The sequence below is a fragment of the Delphinus delphis genome, chromosome 2 (genome assembly GCF_949987515.2).
Source record: "Delphinus delphis chromosome 2, mDelDel1.2, whole genome shotgun sequence".
Taxonomy (NCBI): domain Eukaryota; kingdom Metazoa; phylum Chordata; class Mammalia; order Artiodactyla; family Delphinidae; genus Delphinus; species Delphinus delphis.
In genome coordinates, this window is record NC_082684.1 from 173,056,039 (window position 1) to 173,075,213 (window position 19,175).

General features: G+C 42.5%; 1 protein-coding gene across 3 annotated transcripts in view; it reads right to left on the minus strand.

Annotated features, from left to right (window-relative positions):
• The window catches only part of CUBN (cubilin), a 280,926-nt gene that overhangs the window by 150,459 nt on the left and 111,292 nt on the right, over positions 1-19,175 (minus strand). For all 3 annotated transcript variants that reach the window (XM_060006307.1, XM_060006306.1, XM_060006305.1), the window contains exon 30: positions 2,391-2,572. In XM_060006307.1, the coding sequence (XP_059862290.1) occupies positions 2,391-2,572 (182 nt within the window). The remainder of the gene's footprint in view (positions 1-2,390; positions 2,573-19,175) is intronic.

Sequence of the window (19,175 nt, forward strand, 5' to 3'; positions counted from 1 at the left end):
AGGGTTATGAGTAACCAAACGGCTGTTGCCTGATGCAGCTGGCCACCCTCCGGACACCTGCTTTTTGAGAGAAAAATAGATGGGCTCTTGGTTAGATCAGGTGAAACTCAGGTAAACTGGATACCTGGAGACAGTGAGGCCCTACTGGGCTCAGAACAGGACGGGCTGATGAACAAACAGGACGGGGACAGATGGGTGGAGAAAGTCAGAGATGTTTCCAGGCCACACACCCACCTGGGGTAAAATATTGTGAAACCTGTTGTTAACATGTTATCGGCGTCTATGTGATAGGGATGGAAAAAAATCATTTTATTGTCATTAACCCAGATTGATGACAGCACCTTCTTGAGTATTTGCAGAGACGTCCAACAAGGTTTGGAGGGAAAATGTCAGGGGGTTAACTCACTTCAGCCTTAAGAAAAAAACTTGCCCAAATATTTAAGGGCTTCAATATATTCCCTCAAACCCTGGTTGGATGGGACACGGGAGCCCACCTTGTCTTGACACAGATAAGCCCCAAGCAGACCGCAGCCTCTTCTCACGGTCCTTTCTGTGCAGGACCCTGTCTGAACGCTGCTGCCCAGAGGCCTTGTGCTGCCCCTCTGTCCCCAAGGCTGCTCACAGGGAACAGGCCTGCTCTTTGCTCTCTCACGTAATGGGTGGGACAAAACCAAAGCACAATGAACCCTATTTACATGTTGCCAAGTAGGCAACGATCACACGAGCTTTGCAATATGAAAATGAAGGGTGACGAACGTGTCACGTTACCGTGGAACACTCTGCTGCCAGCCCTCTGTACGGGTTAAGGGTTTTCATGCGACGGAGGAATCTCGCCCGCGGGAGGGAGCATCTCGACATTCCCCACGTGAGCGATATTACTGCTTCACAGTCTGAGCTGCGCGTGAGTTTCGTGCATTTCGGGAGCCACCTTATTCTCTCCTCGGAAGAAACTGGTCCTCTTCTGAGCTGGAGTCACGCCTGGGCAGCCGGACTTACGTGAAGACAGGGTTTGGGTTGAACCCAAGGACTCACCGGCTCTGTCTCCAGTCCCACTTACTGCAGCATCGTCCTTCTTTGCAGACTCGAGCTGCTCAATGTGACTCCTAGTGACGCTGCGTCTACTCAGTGAGGACATGATTTGAGAACCCCATTTCTTTTCAAGGAGACAACTTGGTTTGTAATTAAATAAGCCTTTTAGTTTTAAAGTTTCCTATACAGGCCTGTCAACAAGGTGCTCCTTTCAGTATCTTGCACGCTGCCCACATCTGTCCTTCTACACTGGCTGACGTGGCGTGTGCGGCGGGGGTGGATTCAGTTCTCGGCTTCTCCACTCACTATCCTTGTGGTTGTGGAGAAACCCAGCAATCTTTTTGAGCCTCCGTTCTGACAACAGTGAAGTGGGGAGCGGTAAAATCCCCCTCTCACCTCACAGGATCCGTTAACATTCAAATGGGGAAATGGATGTTGAAATCCCTTTGCAAATCACCATAAACGTACATTATCACTGCACAACAACTGGAGATGTGACACTTTCATTTATCCCACAAATATATATCAAGTGTTTACTATTTGCCAAGTGCTCTATGGCTCTGGGGGTATAGCAGTGAAACAAAACAAAACAGAACAAAAACACACAAATACCCAGCCTTCGTGGACTTTAAGTTCTACTAGATACAGAACCTTGTCATGAGGCAGTCCCTATCGCTGCGGCGATAGGAATTTCATGTGTACTTGGAAATCATCTGATGACTAGATTCCTGCAACAAACAGCTGATTATAACCGATTCTCAAGGGCCATCTTAATTACCCAAGATAAAGCCATTGCAGCAGCGTTGGAAAAGTTGCAGCCCCTTCCTCAGCTCCCTGCCCTGTCCTACCCTGAGTACCCGCGTCTTCTTTACACTCTGCCGCCCACTGCCTTTCCCAAGGGAGCTTTCTCAGGCTGGAAGTGTGGGGCACTGATGATACCAGGTTCCATCAGTGGGGACGGGAGTTGGGGGACCAATGCCTTGTGTCCTTAGAGGGATGGCTCTGAGCAGCAGACCTCATAGGACCTCGGGGGTTGCAGCAGGATTAAGCCCACGTCGCCCACAGGGGCTCCCTTCCTTGGTTCTCTCTCCTCAGCCTCCCCCCATGGTTCCCTCCCTTCTGCCGCCTGGTACCACCTTCTAATTACACCCAGCCATTCGGGCACTGCTTTTAGGGAAAGCCAAACTGAGATATTAGCCCCATTTGTCTGCAAGCATCATTCACCAAGGGCTGATACTCATCGAAACGTCTAAGAATAGAACACTGCTGGCCCCTGGAAAGAATTCAGGGTTTTCTGCAGAGTGATTTCCAGTTCTAGCCCCCAAATCCTATAACGTGCGGAAAACCATCTAATTTCCTACCTCCAGGACGTCGAAGGTGCAGCTTGCGTGATACTCCACATCAAAGTCATGGATGGTGAGCTGAACGCTGCTCCCAGGGGCGGTGTGAATGTACCAGATACACTCCTTGTTGGCAGGGTACCTGTTAGGGTAGCCGGGGCTACTGAAGGAGCCCGTGTCCCCAGACAACTCTCCACCACAACCTGTGAAAAGAGCAAGGCTCAGTCAGTTCCAAGAGGGCATCGGCCACTGGGAAAAAGTCAAAAAGCCAGCTACACAAAACATAACTCAAAATGCACAATGCCTAGCTTAGGAGAGAAATTATAAAGTCATAATCAAGTTATAATGATCAGTTATAAAACAATGAGAAAAAACCATGGCTACAGCTTATTAAATTCACTCTTTAAAAAAAACTGATTATATCATTTGGGGCGATAATTCTCAGCTCTTATGCTCACCACATCAAACCTTTGGTAATATTTTCAAGACGTCAACCTAATTTTTAGATCTTCTTCGTTACATATAGATAAGAATTTCCTGGCAGGAAGTACAATAGACTGCACGCGCAGTCGACACCAGGTCGCTTGGTCTTCAGTTTCCTTGCATCTAATGCGTTATTTCTAAGTCCTTTCAGACCTCAGATGTGGAATCTATGTGCTAAAAATCCTTACTTTGTGTGAGAGACTGTAGAAAATTTAAAAATATATATATACGATGTGTCTACAAAAAACCTTCACAGAGATGTTTATAGCAGCCTTATTCTTAACTGCTAGAACTTGGAAGCAACCAAGATGTCCTTCAGGAGCTGAATTAGATAAATAAACTGTGGTCCATCCAGACATGGGATATTATTCAACACTAACAACAAATGGACTATCAAGCCACAAAAAGACATGGAGGAGGGCTTCCCTGGTGGCGCAGTGGTTGAGAGTCCGCCTGCCGATGCAGGGGACACGGGTTCGTGCCCCGGTCCGGGAGGATCCCACATGCCGCGAAGCGGCTGGGCCCGTGAGCCATGGCTACTGAGCCTGCGCGTCCGGCGCCTGTACTCTGCAACGGGAGAGGCCACAACAGTGAGATGCCCGCATACCGCAAAAAAAAAAAAATTGTTTGCTCTGTTAACATATCTCCCTTTTCTATTTTCCAGAATATTCTTATCAGTTGGTAAATTCTTCCAAGCATCTTCCCTTACTGAGCGTCAAGTCAAGGCTTCTCATGTTTAAAAATGACAATGCCTCCTCACTCCATTGTGAATGTATGTGCATTTTCACATTAAGACACTAAAGCTGAGGTCATGTCTACTATCCACCTTTGCAAATTTATTTGTCTGTACAGGGAATTAGAAAAAAGTGTTATAAAAGTTCAAAAGAAAGAGTTTTCATACAGAATCTCCACTTAACTGAAAAGAGCTGAGAATTCCAAGAAGAATCCTGATTGTGTAAAGAAATCGGATTCCAGCTCAACACGCTACCATCTTCTTGAATGGCCAGTTTCCTGCTTCCATTTGAAAAACCTCTGTGTTTTCAGACTTTAAATTTGTTGCACAGGACAGCATCTTTCCTATCAAGTTTCTACTCTTATTTCTGGTTAAAGTCCTGCGAAAAAGCTATTTAAAATTAGACGTGTTGACATTGTTTGTAGCCTGTGGTGAATGTTTAAAAAAACATAAGTGCGTGAAGATTCAAAAATATTTTTCCTACTACAACCATCCATGGAAAACATTCCTGAAGCCAAAATCAGCACAGATTGTATATGTGCTCAGCACCACTGCACAACCCCAGGGGGCACCAGTCACGGTGTATTCCATCAGACGATGCTCCCTGGAGCTGTGCGACACAGTGGCCCATGGAAAGCATCTCTTACTAAAATACATGATAGGTAAGCAAAGCCAGTCTGTTACCCCCATTTTTTTCAACCTACATTTTCAGCTCCTACGGTTCTTAGTATCAGTTGTATCAAATAAGCAAGCCAATGCAAAAAAAACCTTCGGCAGAGAATAACTTTGTGGTCATATAATATAAAAGAGAACAAGGAAATGGAAGCTTGGATACCTCACCTGCATTTTTATTTAGATTCAGCTCATCAGATAATCTAATTCTTTTTTTAAAATCATAGTTGATTCATCTAAAAGTCTGTATAATATTTTTCCATTGTCTTTTCCAATTGTTTTAGGTTTCCTTGTAAATTCCTTTGCAAATAGTAGGATACTAATACCCTTAACTGAGTTGCTGTAAGCTGGAATGATAATATCAGATTCTTGGCAGTCAATGATGCTTTGAAAAATTACAGTACTTTTTTATTTACCCACTTACAGCTCTGGAGACCCATAGAGTACTTTTCCCTAAGGTTTAAAATAAACATAAACAAGGTTTATAAAAAAACAAAGCACAATTTTATTTTTAGGTATGCCATGCTCTTTCCTCATGAATAGCACTTATGTGTGTGTCTCCTAAAGAGAAATTCCAATATTATTAAAAGTGATACCATACTGGGGAAAAATACTGTGTGCTTGTGAGGAGGAGACAAAGAAACTGCTGGAGCTTGAAGACTCTTTGCAGCTTTCTTTTTCTCCTTCATAATCTCACTATCTCTGAAGTTTAATTTACCAAAAGGTAACAACTTTGATTTAACAGTTCACATCAAACGCAAAATAGAACAAATTAATTCAGTGGTATTTTATGGTAAAAACTATAAAGTACTGAAATATAAAGTTAATTCTGATAATTATGGTAGAAATTTAACTCCCTCTTTGTATTTCTAAATTCTGAACGACATAAAATAACTTTCCAATTCCCATTCATCCATCCATCCATTCAATCAATATTTACTGAGCATATGCCATAGTACAGGCAGTGCTAGAGAAGCCAGGTATATTTAATGTCCCTGGGGAAAAAAAAATCCATCTGTAGACATAAAAAAAGTGCTATTACCACATGCCCTCCTGCAAATCATTAAATTCTTTTTGCTTTTCCTTCAGTTTGCAAAGAGTAATTTTAATAAGTTTTGATTTGAAAAAAAATAGTGAATTCTATTTTATCTTTCACGTGCTAATTGATGGTAAGTTATAAATAAAAATAAATAAATCATTATGTCGAGTTGCCAAAAGATATTTTAGAATTTGCTAGTTTCAATAGTACAGCGTTGGCATAATTCTCTTTCGATACTAATTTCATTCCACAGATGAGAGACTTTTATCAGCATTTAGGCAGTTATGCTTCACTCTCCTGGGTATCATTTCTTTTTCCTAGATTTGGAAATTCTTTAATAAATGTGTACTTGGTATCAAGCAAAACAAAAATTTATGTCAAAATATATCTTTAAAAAACTGAAAAAATGGGGGGAAGTGTAAGCTGGAACGAAGTGAGAGAGTGGCATGGACATATATACACTACTAAATGTAAAATAGAGAGCTAGTGGGAAGCAGCCGCATAGCACAGGGAGATCAGCTCGGTGCTTTGTGACCACCTAGAGGGGTGGGATAGGGAGGATGGGAGGGAGATGCAAGAGGGAGGAGATATGGGGATATATGTATACATGTAGCAGATTCACTTTGTTTTAAAGCAGAAACTAACACACCATTGTAAAGCAATTATACTCCAATAAAGATGTTTAAAAAAATCCAAAAACTGAAAAAATGAATGTCTATTTTTTTCTATGCTCTCCTTAAGGGACAAGGGACAACATATTCATAACAAAATTGAGAACATTTCTATTAACCAAAAAAAATGAAATATGTAATGATTTATTTGATAATTTGCTTCATAAATTCAAACTATCTTTTTTTTTTTTTTTTTGCGGTACACGGGCCTCTCACTGCTGTGGCCTCTCCCGTTGCGGAGCACAGGCTCCAGACGCACAGGCCCAGCGGCCATGGCTCACGGGCCCAGCCGCTCCGCGGCATGTGGGATCCTCCCAGACTGGGGCGTGAACCCGTGTCCCCTACATCGGCAGGCGGACTCCCAACCACTGCGCCACCAGGGAAGCCCAATTCAAGCTATCTTTAGGTTAACAGTGAAACATTAGAATATGAATTTGGATAATTATAGATAAAAATGAAAAATAATAAATTCACACCAACAGTTGAGTTTTTAAAATTATAAATGAAAAACAAAAACTATAATTCACAGTAAATAGTAGAGATTTTTAAAGAGTATACAATGTGAATCTTTTGAATTGCATTTATACATCGTTTTCCACTTAATTAGCTGTGAAAAAGAGACTGGTTACAACACAGGAAATGTGACTTGGAACCTATATCAACACATACTGTCCCACTGCCAGTTAAAGGAAAGAGCAAGACAGTCCAAAAACTCCTATTGTGTTTAATTCTAGAGGAGAGAAAACATGTTCCAAACACTGAAATGAATCAAAAGCAAAATAATTTAATTCTGCCTCATCAACAATATCTTGTTTACATTGAATAGCAAAGCTGTTCATTTTCTTTGATTTACTATTTCTGCACCTTGTGTGGTAGAAACAAGTTTTGGTTTTGCTTTATTTTTAATAAAGAGTGTGGAATTCAGGGACTTCCCTGGTGGCGCAGTGGTTAAGAATCCACGTGCCAATGCAGGGGACACGGGTTTGAGCCCTGGTCCGGGAAGATCCCACATGCCGTGGAGTAACTAAGCTCCCGTGTGCCACAGCTATTGAGCCTGCGCTCTAGAGCCCGTGAGCCACAACTACTGACCCCGTGTGCCACAACTACTGAAGCCGGCGCACCTAGAGCCCCTGCTCCGCAACCTCAATGAGAAGCCCGCGCACCACAACAAAGAGTAGCCCCCACTTGCTGCAACTAGAGAAAGCCCGCACACAGCAACGAAGACTCAGTGCAGCCAAAAATAAATAAATTTATAAACAAATAAACAAATTTATTATAAATTTATAAATAAATAAATTTATTTTGTGGAATTCAAAAGTCTACTTATTTGGTAAAAGCTGCTTTACCTATGGAGCGGTCCCCAGTGTTTCTGATGTCTAATACTAAAAACCTTTCCACATAAACAAACATCCTAATTTTAATTTCCTAGTAAATTTAAGCTTACTTGGGGCCAGGAAAGAGAAAAACTGTTTGTTTGTTGCACTGTCTCCCTTGGTGTGAGATTCAGGACTTGATGGTCCCTTGTTAAAATACACTTTCTCCTGGGTGAGTCACAGAAGAAAATCTCTTTCTAAATCCAACCAGCTACTTTGGAGATGGAAACAAGGCTTCCAGAAAATCTCAGGTGCTGACATTTTATTTAGAGTAGAAATAATGGTATAGACACACCTGCAAATATTAAAACAAATGAAACTGTGGAGAAAACACAGTTTAGCAGGCTGTGCAATAAGTTTAAAAAAAATCATGTCATTGTCAGTCATGTCTGTGACCTTGGATGAGTGACCAGGGGGTCACAAGAAGGGTAGAAAAGGGAGGACAGACAAGGCTGGAGATGAAAGAAGTTGTATCGACCAAGAGCCAATGGGAAATGACACAGGAGGTGATGGGTAGACTCCCAAGATCCTCGTCATCATCACGTTACCTGTCTGGTTGAATGAATAATCAAATGTAGGAAAACAGAGAAGTTTTCTGTAACTGGGCTTCAGTCATCTAAACAGAGACAATGATTTGGGAAGGCACTTCAGAAGTCTACATGGAGAAAATAATTAAATGATGAAAATACTAACCAACGAGTAGCATGGAGTGATGAATAAAGAGCTCTGAGGGATACATATTCAGAAGAAATAGAGATAGGGGCTCTTTGCACCAACTGGTAAGAAAAGATTTTCATGGAGGAGACATGATTTCAGAGTTGCAAAACTTTTGGAAATATAATAATATACCAAGTAAAGCATAGGCCATGGCATAAGACAAAACATTCCAGCCCTGGCTATGCTACTCTTTGGATAACTAATTTAACCTTTCTAATCCCCAATGTCTTCATCCGTAACAGTGTTAGTACTCAACCTCATAGGGTTGTGATATAGATTAAATGAAAAGTCCAAAGTAAGGTTTTTAGCTAAGTGTCTTGCATATGACAATCACTCCATATATACTGTGTATTACAACTCAACAGGAGTTTATCCAGATCTGGGATAACACGAGAGAAAGACCTGGAGCTGGAAGAGGAATTACCACACCAGCTAAAGAGCCATCATGATCACCGATAAGACATAAGAAATCAATTGTTCACGAAGCTACAATAAAGATAGTTCATATCTGTATGGTAGTGCACAGTTGTTCAATGTGCTTCTGATGAGCACGTTAATCTTATTTGAAATTCATAACAACTCTACGAGGTAGGCAAGAGTGATCGTATCAGGCCCATTTTAGAGATGAGCAGAGTGAGGCTCAAGAAGGCTGTTGGACTTGTAACTCATATAGTGAACAGCGGATCTGGGGCCAACCTCCCCCCGCCAGCCCCTCCTGCCCCCAAGCCCCTACTCGCAGTTCTGCCTTCTCTCCGCTATGCCTCGTCGGGCGTTTCAGCCCTAAGGCCCTGGAACGGCAGTGTTGAACACCGCCCTCATTACCGTGCTGTCCATCTACTGAGGAAAAAAGTCACCATAGCAACCAGAAAAAAATAAAGCAAAATGCTTTTCCATTTAATTTGAGACAAATCTGACAAATCTAATATGCTAACATCGTCAGATATCAGCTGAACTGGAATAAAATAATGTCCTGAAGAGAATCATATGTTTTTCAGTTTTAATTAGTTAATCGTTAAACTTTTAGTGCTGGTGACTGACAATCTGTTTGATTCTACTTTCCTCCAAGCTCGCAGCCATCAACTGAAAGGAAGCGCTTACGTTATCAGCAGGAAGCACATTGATCTAGGGAACTCATAACAAGAAAGAGTTAAAAGTTGTTGCTTGGTGCTTTGTGACCACCTGGAGGGGTGGGATAGGGAGGGTGGGAGGGAGGGAGCCGCAAGAGGGAAGAGATATGGGAACAGATGTATATGTATAACTGATTCACTTTGTTGTAAAGCAGAAACTAACACACCATTGTAAAGCAATTATACCCCAATAAAGATGTTAAAAAAAAAAAAAAAAGTTGTTACTAAACGTGCTTACTTGTGAAGATAACTTAAATCTTTTCCATATATAAGCAAATAAATAAAATTAATTAAAAAAACAATAAATAAAATTAAATTAGGGGCTTCCCTGGTGGCGCAGTGGTTGAGAGTCCGCCTGCCGATGCAGGGGACACGGGTTCGTGCCCCGGTCCGGGAAGATCCCACATGCCGCGGAGCGGCTGGGCCCATGAGCCATGGCCGCTGGGCCTGTGCGTCTGGAGCCTGTGCTCCGCAACGGGAGAGGCCACACAGTGAGAGGCCCGCGTACCACAGGAAAAAAAAAAAAAAAAAAAAAATTAAATTAAATTAAAAAAAGAACTTTGCTAACACTTTTTCTGAGTTTTTTTTTTTTTGTTTGATCTAAAACAAGCAACGAGTTATAAAATTCCAGAACAACAACAACAAAAAGCATAGTCTACGTATGTTCTGTCCTCAAGGTTTAGGGTGGCTGTTGATTTTTTGTTTTGTTTTTTGGTTTTAATAAAAGCAAATTAGCAATGAAACGGCTAGATGGAATTAGAAACCCAAAGTTTTAAAAGCACATTCTGTGTCTCCTGCAATTACAATTGCTCAAACCTCTTTACACTTGGCATTTTCCTGAAACTATGTTCCATAAACCAACAGCACTGGGAGGGCCTGCCCGCTTGGAAGTGACTCTGGGCCAAAGCCTGAGGCTGGAGGAAAAGGAACAGAGAACGGACCCAAACAGGACATCCTCACAGCCTTATCCTCTAATTTTGGAGGGAAATGTCTGAGAGATCAGGGTAAATGTGAAAAAGAAGCTGAAAAGCCAAAGTATAGTAAAAGAATAAATTTTAAATAATAAATGATGATGCCTCATCAAAATGAATGATGTGTATTTTAATAGTTTTTCTATAATGTAAAAATAAAAACCTTCTCTTCTGCAGGACCTTGAGAGGAGACACACTGGTCTGTCCAATTCCCCTCTGACATGCAAAAGGGCAGCAGGTGAAGGGGGCAGGGTCCCAAGGAGGAGTTACCAGTAAGGACTCTTTTCATAGGAGTCAGGCATGGGGTGCTATAATGAGAAACGGTAACTAGGAGCTCAGAATTTGGGAAAGTCCGACCCAAAACAAGGTTCAACTATTTCCTGCGGTACACAGGCCTCACTTTTTTTTTTTTAAATGGAATATAGTTGATTTACCATGTTGTGTTAGTTTCAGGTGTGCAGCAAAGTGATTCAGTTATATATACATTTTTTTCTTCAGATTCTTTTCCCTTATAGGTCATTACTAAGTATCGAGTAGAGTTCCCTGTGCTATACAGTAGGTCCTTGTTGGCTATCTATTTTATATATAGTGGTGTGTCTATGTTAATCCCAAACTCCTCATTTACCCCTCCCTCCCCTTTCCCCTTATGGTAACCATAAGTTTGCTTTCTATGTCTGTGGGTCTATTTCTGTTTTGTATATAAGTTCATTTGTATCATTTTTTTTAGATTCCACATATAAGCAATATCATATGGTATTTGTCTTTGTCTGGCCTACTTCACTTAGTATGATCATCTCTAGGTCCATCCATGTTGCTGAAAATGGCACTATTTCATTCTTTTTTATGGCTGAGTAATATTCCATTGCATATATGTACTACATCTTCTTTATCCGTTCATCTGTTGGTGGACATTTAGGTTGCTTCCATGCCTTGGCTATTGTAAATAGTGTTGCTATGAACATAGGGGTGCGTGTATCTTTTCAAATAATGTTTTTCTCTGAATATATGCCCAGGGGTCGGATTGCCTGATTTACCTATGAGACATGCAAATAATGTAATTAAAGCAATTTTGAGCAGAAACTTTCAGGTTAGGTTGGAATGGAGGTGGAGACAGATACGAGCTCCTTAAAACGGACAAAGTTGTCTTATGGTGACCATGGCACATATAAGAACCACAAAAAGTCAGCAATTCCTGGTTTGGTTTTACCAGTTAATCCCCCAACAGTCTAAAAGTGCGTGGCACAGTCCCGAGGTATAGGAGAAAGGCAAGTGATAGGTATCCATCCTAAGAGAGAAGACTAAAATCAGGTCAACACCCTCTCCGAAGACAAAGCCATGAGTGGGGCGCCCAAATTCACCTGATCTTAAGGATTTGCAGATTCATATTCTGGGGGATTTTGCGGGTTAGACTGATTCTGTGAGGACAGAGAGGGCACCAGCTGGAGCAATCACGAGATTAAATCAGAGACGAAAACCAGGTAATGTAAAGGCCAAGGAATGGGAAATTCTCCAGAGGAAAAAGAAAGAAGACAAAGCAGGTAACTCCAGGAGAGGGGAAAGTTGTCAAAGCTGCAGAACCTCCTGTATTGGCTTGAATAGTGTCCCCCAGAAATCATGTCCACCTGGAACCTGTGAACGTGACCTTATTTGGAAATAGGGTCTTTGCAGATGTTATGAAGTTAAGATGAGGTCATACTGGATTAGAGGGGGGCTGAAATTCAATATAATTGATGCCCTTCTAAGAAGTGAGAGATTTGGGCACAGACACACAAAAGGAAGAGGGGCCATATGAAGACTGAGAAAGAGACTGAAGTTACACATGGACAAACCAAGGAAAGCCAAGGATGGCCAGCAACCAACAGAAGCTAGAAGTGGCAAGGAAGGATTCTTCTCTAGAGCCTTTGAAGGGATGGCTCTGCTGATACCTTGATTTTCGACTTTGAGACTCCAGAACTGTGAAAAAATACATTTCTGTAGTTTTAAGCTACCCAGTTGTGGTATTTTGTTACAGTAGGCCTAGGAAGTGAGGCTGAGGGTCCTCTCCTGGGTTATAGACCTCACAGGGCAGAAGGGGTGAGGGGTCCCTCTGGGGCTTCCTTTATAAGGGCACTAATCCCAACCATGAGGTCTTTACACTCATGACCTGATCACCTCCCAGATGCCCCATTCCTAATACTATCATTTTAGGGGTTAGGTTTCAACACATGAATTTTGAGGGGACATAAACGTTCAGACTCAGCACAAAGTCTATTGTTGAGAAAGCTAGAGACAAACTTAAGCTCAGTATCACATTAGGAGAAGCCAACTCAAGGGTTTAGGGTGAGGGTTCAGAAAGTTTCATCTTCCATAGGGATTTCATCCCAGACCCAGACTTTGTGATAATCATTTTGTCTAAATGTATTCCATACAGTAATGGATACGGAGTAGAGCTATCTACTTTCAGTGGTAGGGACAAAAAAAAAAAAAAAAAAAAAGAGTGAAAGAATAAGGTCATAACATGCAGTTAATGACGTGGAAAATAGATATAAGGATGCAAGGAGCTCAAAAATCAATGCCAACCACAGTTATAAAATGACTTTTAAATTACCATGTAAGATGTCACATTAATATTCAAAATTAATATTTTCATAGCCATCAGACTCTCTGAGATGTTCTGAATCTGAATATTGAAGTGTTTCACCTTAGTATACCATTAAAAAGACATGAACCCAATGTACCCATATTTTAGGACTCTTTACATAATATAAATTTTAATTTCCTTTATATGAAAGTTTAAAAATCTTTCCTTTTGACCCAAACAAGTATAGTTGATCTTGGCATCTTTCCATTTTGATTAACTATATCCTTTTTCATCTAATCTACTCATTCCAACCAAGTTGAAAAATGGTTTCCCAGTAGAAATTCTTTGCTTACAATTCAGGAGAAATCAATCAATCATTCTCTCTCTCTTATACATTTTTGTAATTATTGAAGGTTTCTGAACAAAATATATAAAAACATCTTCCAAGGAAATGAAATGAGACCAAGGCAGCTGGACTAATTTCCCCTAAAGTAAGTAGTCATGCATAAGACTACCAAGAGCTACTTCATGAAATCCCCCAAACAGGCAAAGACAGAGGAAACATGTTCTCTTTATGTGATTTCCAAGTTCAACACTCACACTAAGTATTCATTCAAATCCGGCTTTGTTTCTATTTATTTCATTTATTTTTTTGGGCATGCTGCACAGCTTGTAGGATCTTAGTTCCCCGACCAGGGATTGAACCCAGGCCTTTGGCAGTAAAAGGGCCGAGTTCTAACCACTGGACTGCCAGGGAAGTCCCTCTTTCCATTTAATTATTTTGGTACACAGTGTGTTTGCAGGGAGAGAAGCTCACTGCCTCCCCACAGGGCTCTGCGTCACCCACCCTCACCCACCCCCATTCCTCCTCTCACCCCCCCCAACCCCCAGCCTTTCTTCCACAGCAAGGTTGCCCCTGATGGACCAATGGACAAGTGTAGGCAGCACCATGCCAACGGTCGTGGTGTCCTCTGACCCTCCAAGCTCTGTCCGAGCCTGAGCCATGAGACGATGTTCTGTGATGACAATAGGAAGGGTGCTGGTCCCTCACAGGACACATGCCTCGGGCGTCCAGTCAGCCCACGTCCCCTCTGACTGGGGTCCTGAATTAACCAAACCCTCAAGCGCTCCACCCTCGTCCAACCAATCTATTATGGGGTAGCTATCCTTCGCTTTAATAGCAGTTCTCTTGTAAGCTCTTTTGCATAACTAAGCCATGGTAACAGATTAGATGATCTCTGTGGTCTATCCCAGCTCAAACTGTATGATTACAGCAACCATATGTAGCCACTCCAGAGAAAGAACACTTTACGAATGAGGAATAAAGCAGATACTGTGTTGAAGGACAGACAAGCAAACTCAGCTATTTTGAACTAGTTGTTGGCTAAGTACTGCGCTTCACCCCCATCATTGCTATGGATGAAGGAGCTGTGCAATTCAGCGGGGAGACCTTGGAACTGGAACATTATTTACTTGGGAAAGACAGCACACGTTCTTTCAAAAACAGCCATTATCCTCAGTGGGAATTTAGCTGCAAAATTACCTGCTATAAGCTCTGACCTTCTCTGCGTTGCAATATCATCTCATCTTTTTTGCAATGAAAAATTGTGGGGAAAAATCATTTGCTTGTAGGCAGAGTGCAGCTGTGTAAACACTTGGGAGTTCGACACCACACACTTGGTTGTGTGTCCTCATTCCCTCTTTGAGTTTGGGGAAGTTACTTGACTTCTCTGACTCCTCCCTCAGTTTTCTTACCCATAATATGTGGACGACGATGCTGATTTCAGAGTATTATTAGGAGAAGACAAGAGATCGTATTTTTAAAATGCTGGCCAAAGGCCCAGCACATGGCAGAAAGATAACACCAACTTTTCCAAAATTATAATATCAACATTTTAAATAATTACTTGGTCCAGTAGTAATAAATGAGGTGTCAATTAAGTCAGTGCACCAAGCATTTAAATCATATTTTCGTTCGCTCTTAACATGGTCACGTGGTTTTATTTTTATCACCATTAACGTCTTAAAATAAATGTAAAATTGCATTTAGGTAGTATTGATAAATCTGTATTATTTAGCCTATGAGTAGTCTGAAAGTATAACTAGAAGGAGAAAAAAATCAGGGATAAGGTATATCAATGTCATCACTTATACAGAGAACACAGAATTAGGTTAAATTAGGTTAAATTACTAGAATGTAATTACTATCTTATACCAGAGATTCATTCTTGGTTTTGTGAGTCAAGGCCACGGAAGGCTGGCTTTAGTTTCTCTGAATATCCAGCGGCATATCCAAAAAAACAAGTCCTCGGATACATAATGTCAGAGATAAGTACGGCATTATTTAAGTAAACGCTCAAAAAGAGAAATCTCTGGGGACAAAAATTATGTTCTACACTGAACATCGTGTTTATTCTGTGTTGGTTTAGTCATTTGGGGCTAAATTTGAAACTGTGGAAAAAAATGCGTGGTTTCTTTTTGCACTTTGTACAGAAAAGTGTGGAATCCCCTGGAAAGTATGTGCAGTATCTATCAGGGGTGTTGTTGCTAAGGAACCAGAACACAAACAGAAGGTTCGAGAAAGCCCTTCTTTTTGGCCCAAGTCTCAAGGACTATTACAAATTGTGCAATATATGATTTGGGAAGGTCATGGTTGTTTGAGGGTTACTTTTTTCTTTTCATAACTGTTTGAAAGAGTAGCAATGGAAATAGAGTTCAACCTCTGCAAACGGTAGTGACGTGGGAATTGGGATGCCAGACTCCTAAAAGGTTGCCACTGGATACGAGACTCAGAGCCAACATTACATGAAGGTCAACTCTGTGTGTGTGTATTTTCCTTTGTCGTCAAGGAGGCAAATAATGTCAGAATTTAGCTTTTCCGCTCATAGTGGAATGTCTGCCTAGGTTTAATGCTGCCTCTGGTTACTAGGACCTTGCTGGAAAAATTGTGAAACCAAGGCGAAAAGAACTGCAGGATTTTCTTAGTACGTGATCATCCCACTTTTACAAATTTATAAACAGATTTTTTTTTACATTAGCATCATCCATTAAGAACTTTTTTTCCAATAAAGATGTTAAGTGAGAACTCGCCATAAATAAAAATCAGACACAGTATCATAATACAGCAATCTGTGCTTTGGTTCTCCACGAAGACTGTACTCGCTTTCAGTCTCCAGGCTTAAACGTTCTCTAAGAGTAACACAAAGGTGAAAGTCCAAAATATCAAATAGGCTGAAGTGGCCAGAATAAACAGGACGGGATAGAGCATGTATACATGTGAGAGAAAGCCTAATTAGCAGTTAGGGAAATAACTTTTAAATTAGACAGAACTAATGTTCCTTAAAAGCTTCTCTTTTACTGAAATTTTGACCCACACTGAACAAGATTTCTTTATCTCATATCACACAACATCATAAAACAATCACAGGAGTCTATGTTTTCCCCCATCTGTCTTTACCAAGAGCCTGCTTACAGATTTACTGAACAAAGGGCACATTCTTGATCGCAGCTGAAGTTACCTTAGAGGCAGAGTGGGAGAGGTGTTTTACCACTTCTTTCTCTGTGACCTTCTATCACTGCCCAGCAGGAAGTGACACTAGGAGAGAGAAAGGTCTCTGCCTGAGATTGAGGACCAGACTGCGTGATTCACACCCTGGCCTCATGAGCCTGCCGCAGAGTCTCTGCTGACCACAATTCAAAAGCCACTTTCCTGGGGCTTCGCTGGTGGCGCAGTGGTTGAGAGTCTGCCTGCCGATGCAGGGGACGTGGGTTCGTGCCCCGGTCCGGGAAGATCCCACATGCCGCGGGGCGGCTGGGCCCGTGAGCCATGGCTGCTGAGCCTGCGCGTCCGGAGCCTGTGCTCCACAACGGGAGAGGCCACGACAGTGAGAGGCCCGCGTACCGCCAAAAAAAAAAAAAAAAAAAAAAAAAAAAAATCACTTTCCTGGCGAGCACCTCCAGGTTCCTGTGAATGTCTGCATGGTGAGGAGCAGGGCTCGGGACAGACACGGGAAATAAAAGCCAAGTTCTTGCGATGGCTCCCATCAACTGGTCTTCGACAACTTGTCCTGCCTCACCTTCTGTCCTCCTTTTAGCTCCGTATTTCTCAATCGTGTTCATTATTGCCCTTCTAAGGAGGCTTTTTGGATATTTTTTCCCAATTGCTCAAATAATTTAATATCACAGATATAATATATATCTGCTGTGTACTCTATGTATGAGTGATTTATACATGAAGCATAAAGTATTTTCACCCTCCCAAGAAACAATTCTCACCCCCTTGGTGTGGGCGCTGGGAGTGTGTGCTTTAGCCGAAATACTTACCGGTTGAAAACCTTTGCCATAATCAACCCAAGCTTCCCTGCTTCTACTTAGAAATGCCTCCCCCTCCCAGAGATTTGACTGATTCTTATTTATTCTTTAAAACTCGGCTCAAGTATCCAAGCGGCCTGGAGGGCCTCTCAAAGTCCCTGCGGCCAGCCTAGGTCTCCCCCGTCCCCCAGCATCACGGATCATGGATTCTGCCCTTGCTTTGTCTGTCTCCGCTACTACTGACCAACTCCCTGAAGTCAAGGATGCTGTCTCCTTCTTCTCTGTTATGGGCTGAATTGTGTCTCCCCCAAATTAACACACTGAAGCCCTAACCTCCAGTACCTCAGAATGTGACTGCGTTTGGACATTGGGCTACTACGGCAGTGATGAAGCCAGAATAAGGCTTCTAGAATGGACCCTAGTCCAATCCGACTGGCCTCCTTATATGAATAGCAAATTTGGACACACAGAGCCATCAGTAGGTTCACACAGACAAAGCCACGTAAGGACACAGCGAGAAGGCTGCAGTCTGCAAGCCAAACAGAGGGGCCTCAGGAGAAACCAAACCTGCTGACACCTGATCTTGGACTTCCAGCCTCCAGAACTGTGAGAAATAAACTTCTGATGTTTAAGCTACTCAAGCTGGTATTCTGTTATGGCAGCCTGAGAAAACAAATACACTCTCTACATTTTATAAACGCCAAGCCCAGAACCCGGTCATGAATAAATATATTCTGGTTGGTTGGTTGAATGAATGACTGAATGAAAACATGTCCTCAATACATATCACAGAGGCCCCAAGTAATCACTAACACAAGATGCAGAACCACAAACTGTTCTTTGAATTACAAAAGATAAAACCTTTGTCCTCAAAGGGTGAGCCTCCCAGGAACCCCAGCACAGATACTCTAAATCACAAAAGGAATAAAAAACTACAAATTAGATGGAATTCCCCTGAAAGACCAACAATAGCAAAGACTACTGAAATGCCCATGTGAGGAGGGAAAGAACTGAGGGAAGGTTTACGAGAAATGTTGCTGACCTCAAGGAGGTTCTTTGCCAGGGCTCTCAAAATGCATCTTTTAGAAGCGCTTTGATACCGTGCTGCGTCTCCACAGGTGGTCAAGAAAGCACTGGCTCATGTTCAAACCAAGCCAGCCATGCAGGATCCGGATACAGTTTTATAAACCCCGAGCTGATCTCTGAAAAACCCTCAAGGCTTGAGAAATCTCGTTAATAGCTGAAAAGATGAGAAAGTGGAACCAGCCCCCATTCAAGAGGCTGATGTCATCTATCTCCCCAGAGAAAAGGCCACTCTCTCCTTTGTGAAAGCCCAGGGTGACATCACCCCCTGATCCATGCACTTCGCCCTTCCTCTGCTGTTCCCAGTTCAGGGGTTTTCTCCCTTTGCAAATGTCACCCTTTCACTCACAAAGCTCCTTGACCTTGCTTTTTGCCGGATTCCACTGCCAAGTGAAAGAGGGCCCCTGGGAGGCGTGATCAGAAGAGGCGAGGGCTTTGTGCAGCTGGCCGGGAGGCCCTATTCACGCAGCTCGCAGAAAGTTCTATATTCCCTTCAGCAACCCAGATGCAGGTCCCCGAGGCCAGGCCAAATGCAGCCCCCAGACAATGCTGTCAGCGCTGAATACCGCACACCGTTTAGCCAGACAGGGCAACTGTGGCCATTTCTTCCTTTGCAGAGTGGGATTCTCTTTGATGCTTTGCATAAAGGCGACGCAGTGTGGTTAATCTCACACCCGCAACACAACTCTAAAGAAGTACCCACAAAGAAAGCCCGACTGTAGGTCCATTTTCTCAAAGCAAATAGAAGATCTGTGTGGGCGACCGAGAGGCACGTTTTGTGAGCGGGTTTATTTATTAATTGGCCTCACGAACGAAGCACATGGGGAGCCTCTTCGGCAGCAACGGTCAGGAAATGATGCCACTGCAGACTCTGAACTTGCAACGAAGAGGCTTTTGGACTTCTCACTGCATAGTTTGGAAGAGACTGGGAGGGGAAAGAGGGTCTGAAAGGAGATTTGATTCTAGTGAAAAGAGGCTCAGAGTTTAAAGGCACTTTCTCTGGCCCGTGCGGAAGAGCAGCTTCCCGGCCAGTGTCAGCCTGGGTGTCCCGGCCCAGCGCTGGAGC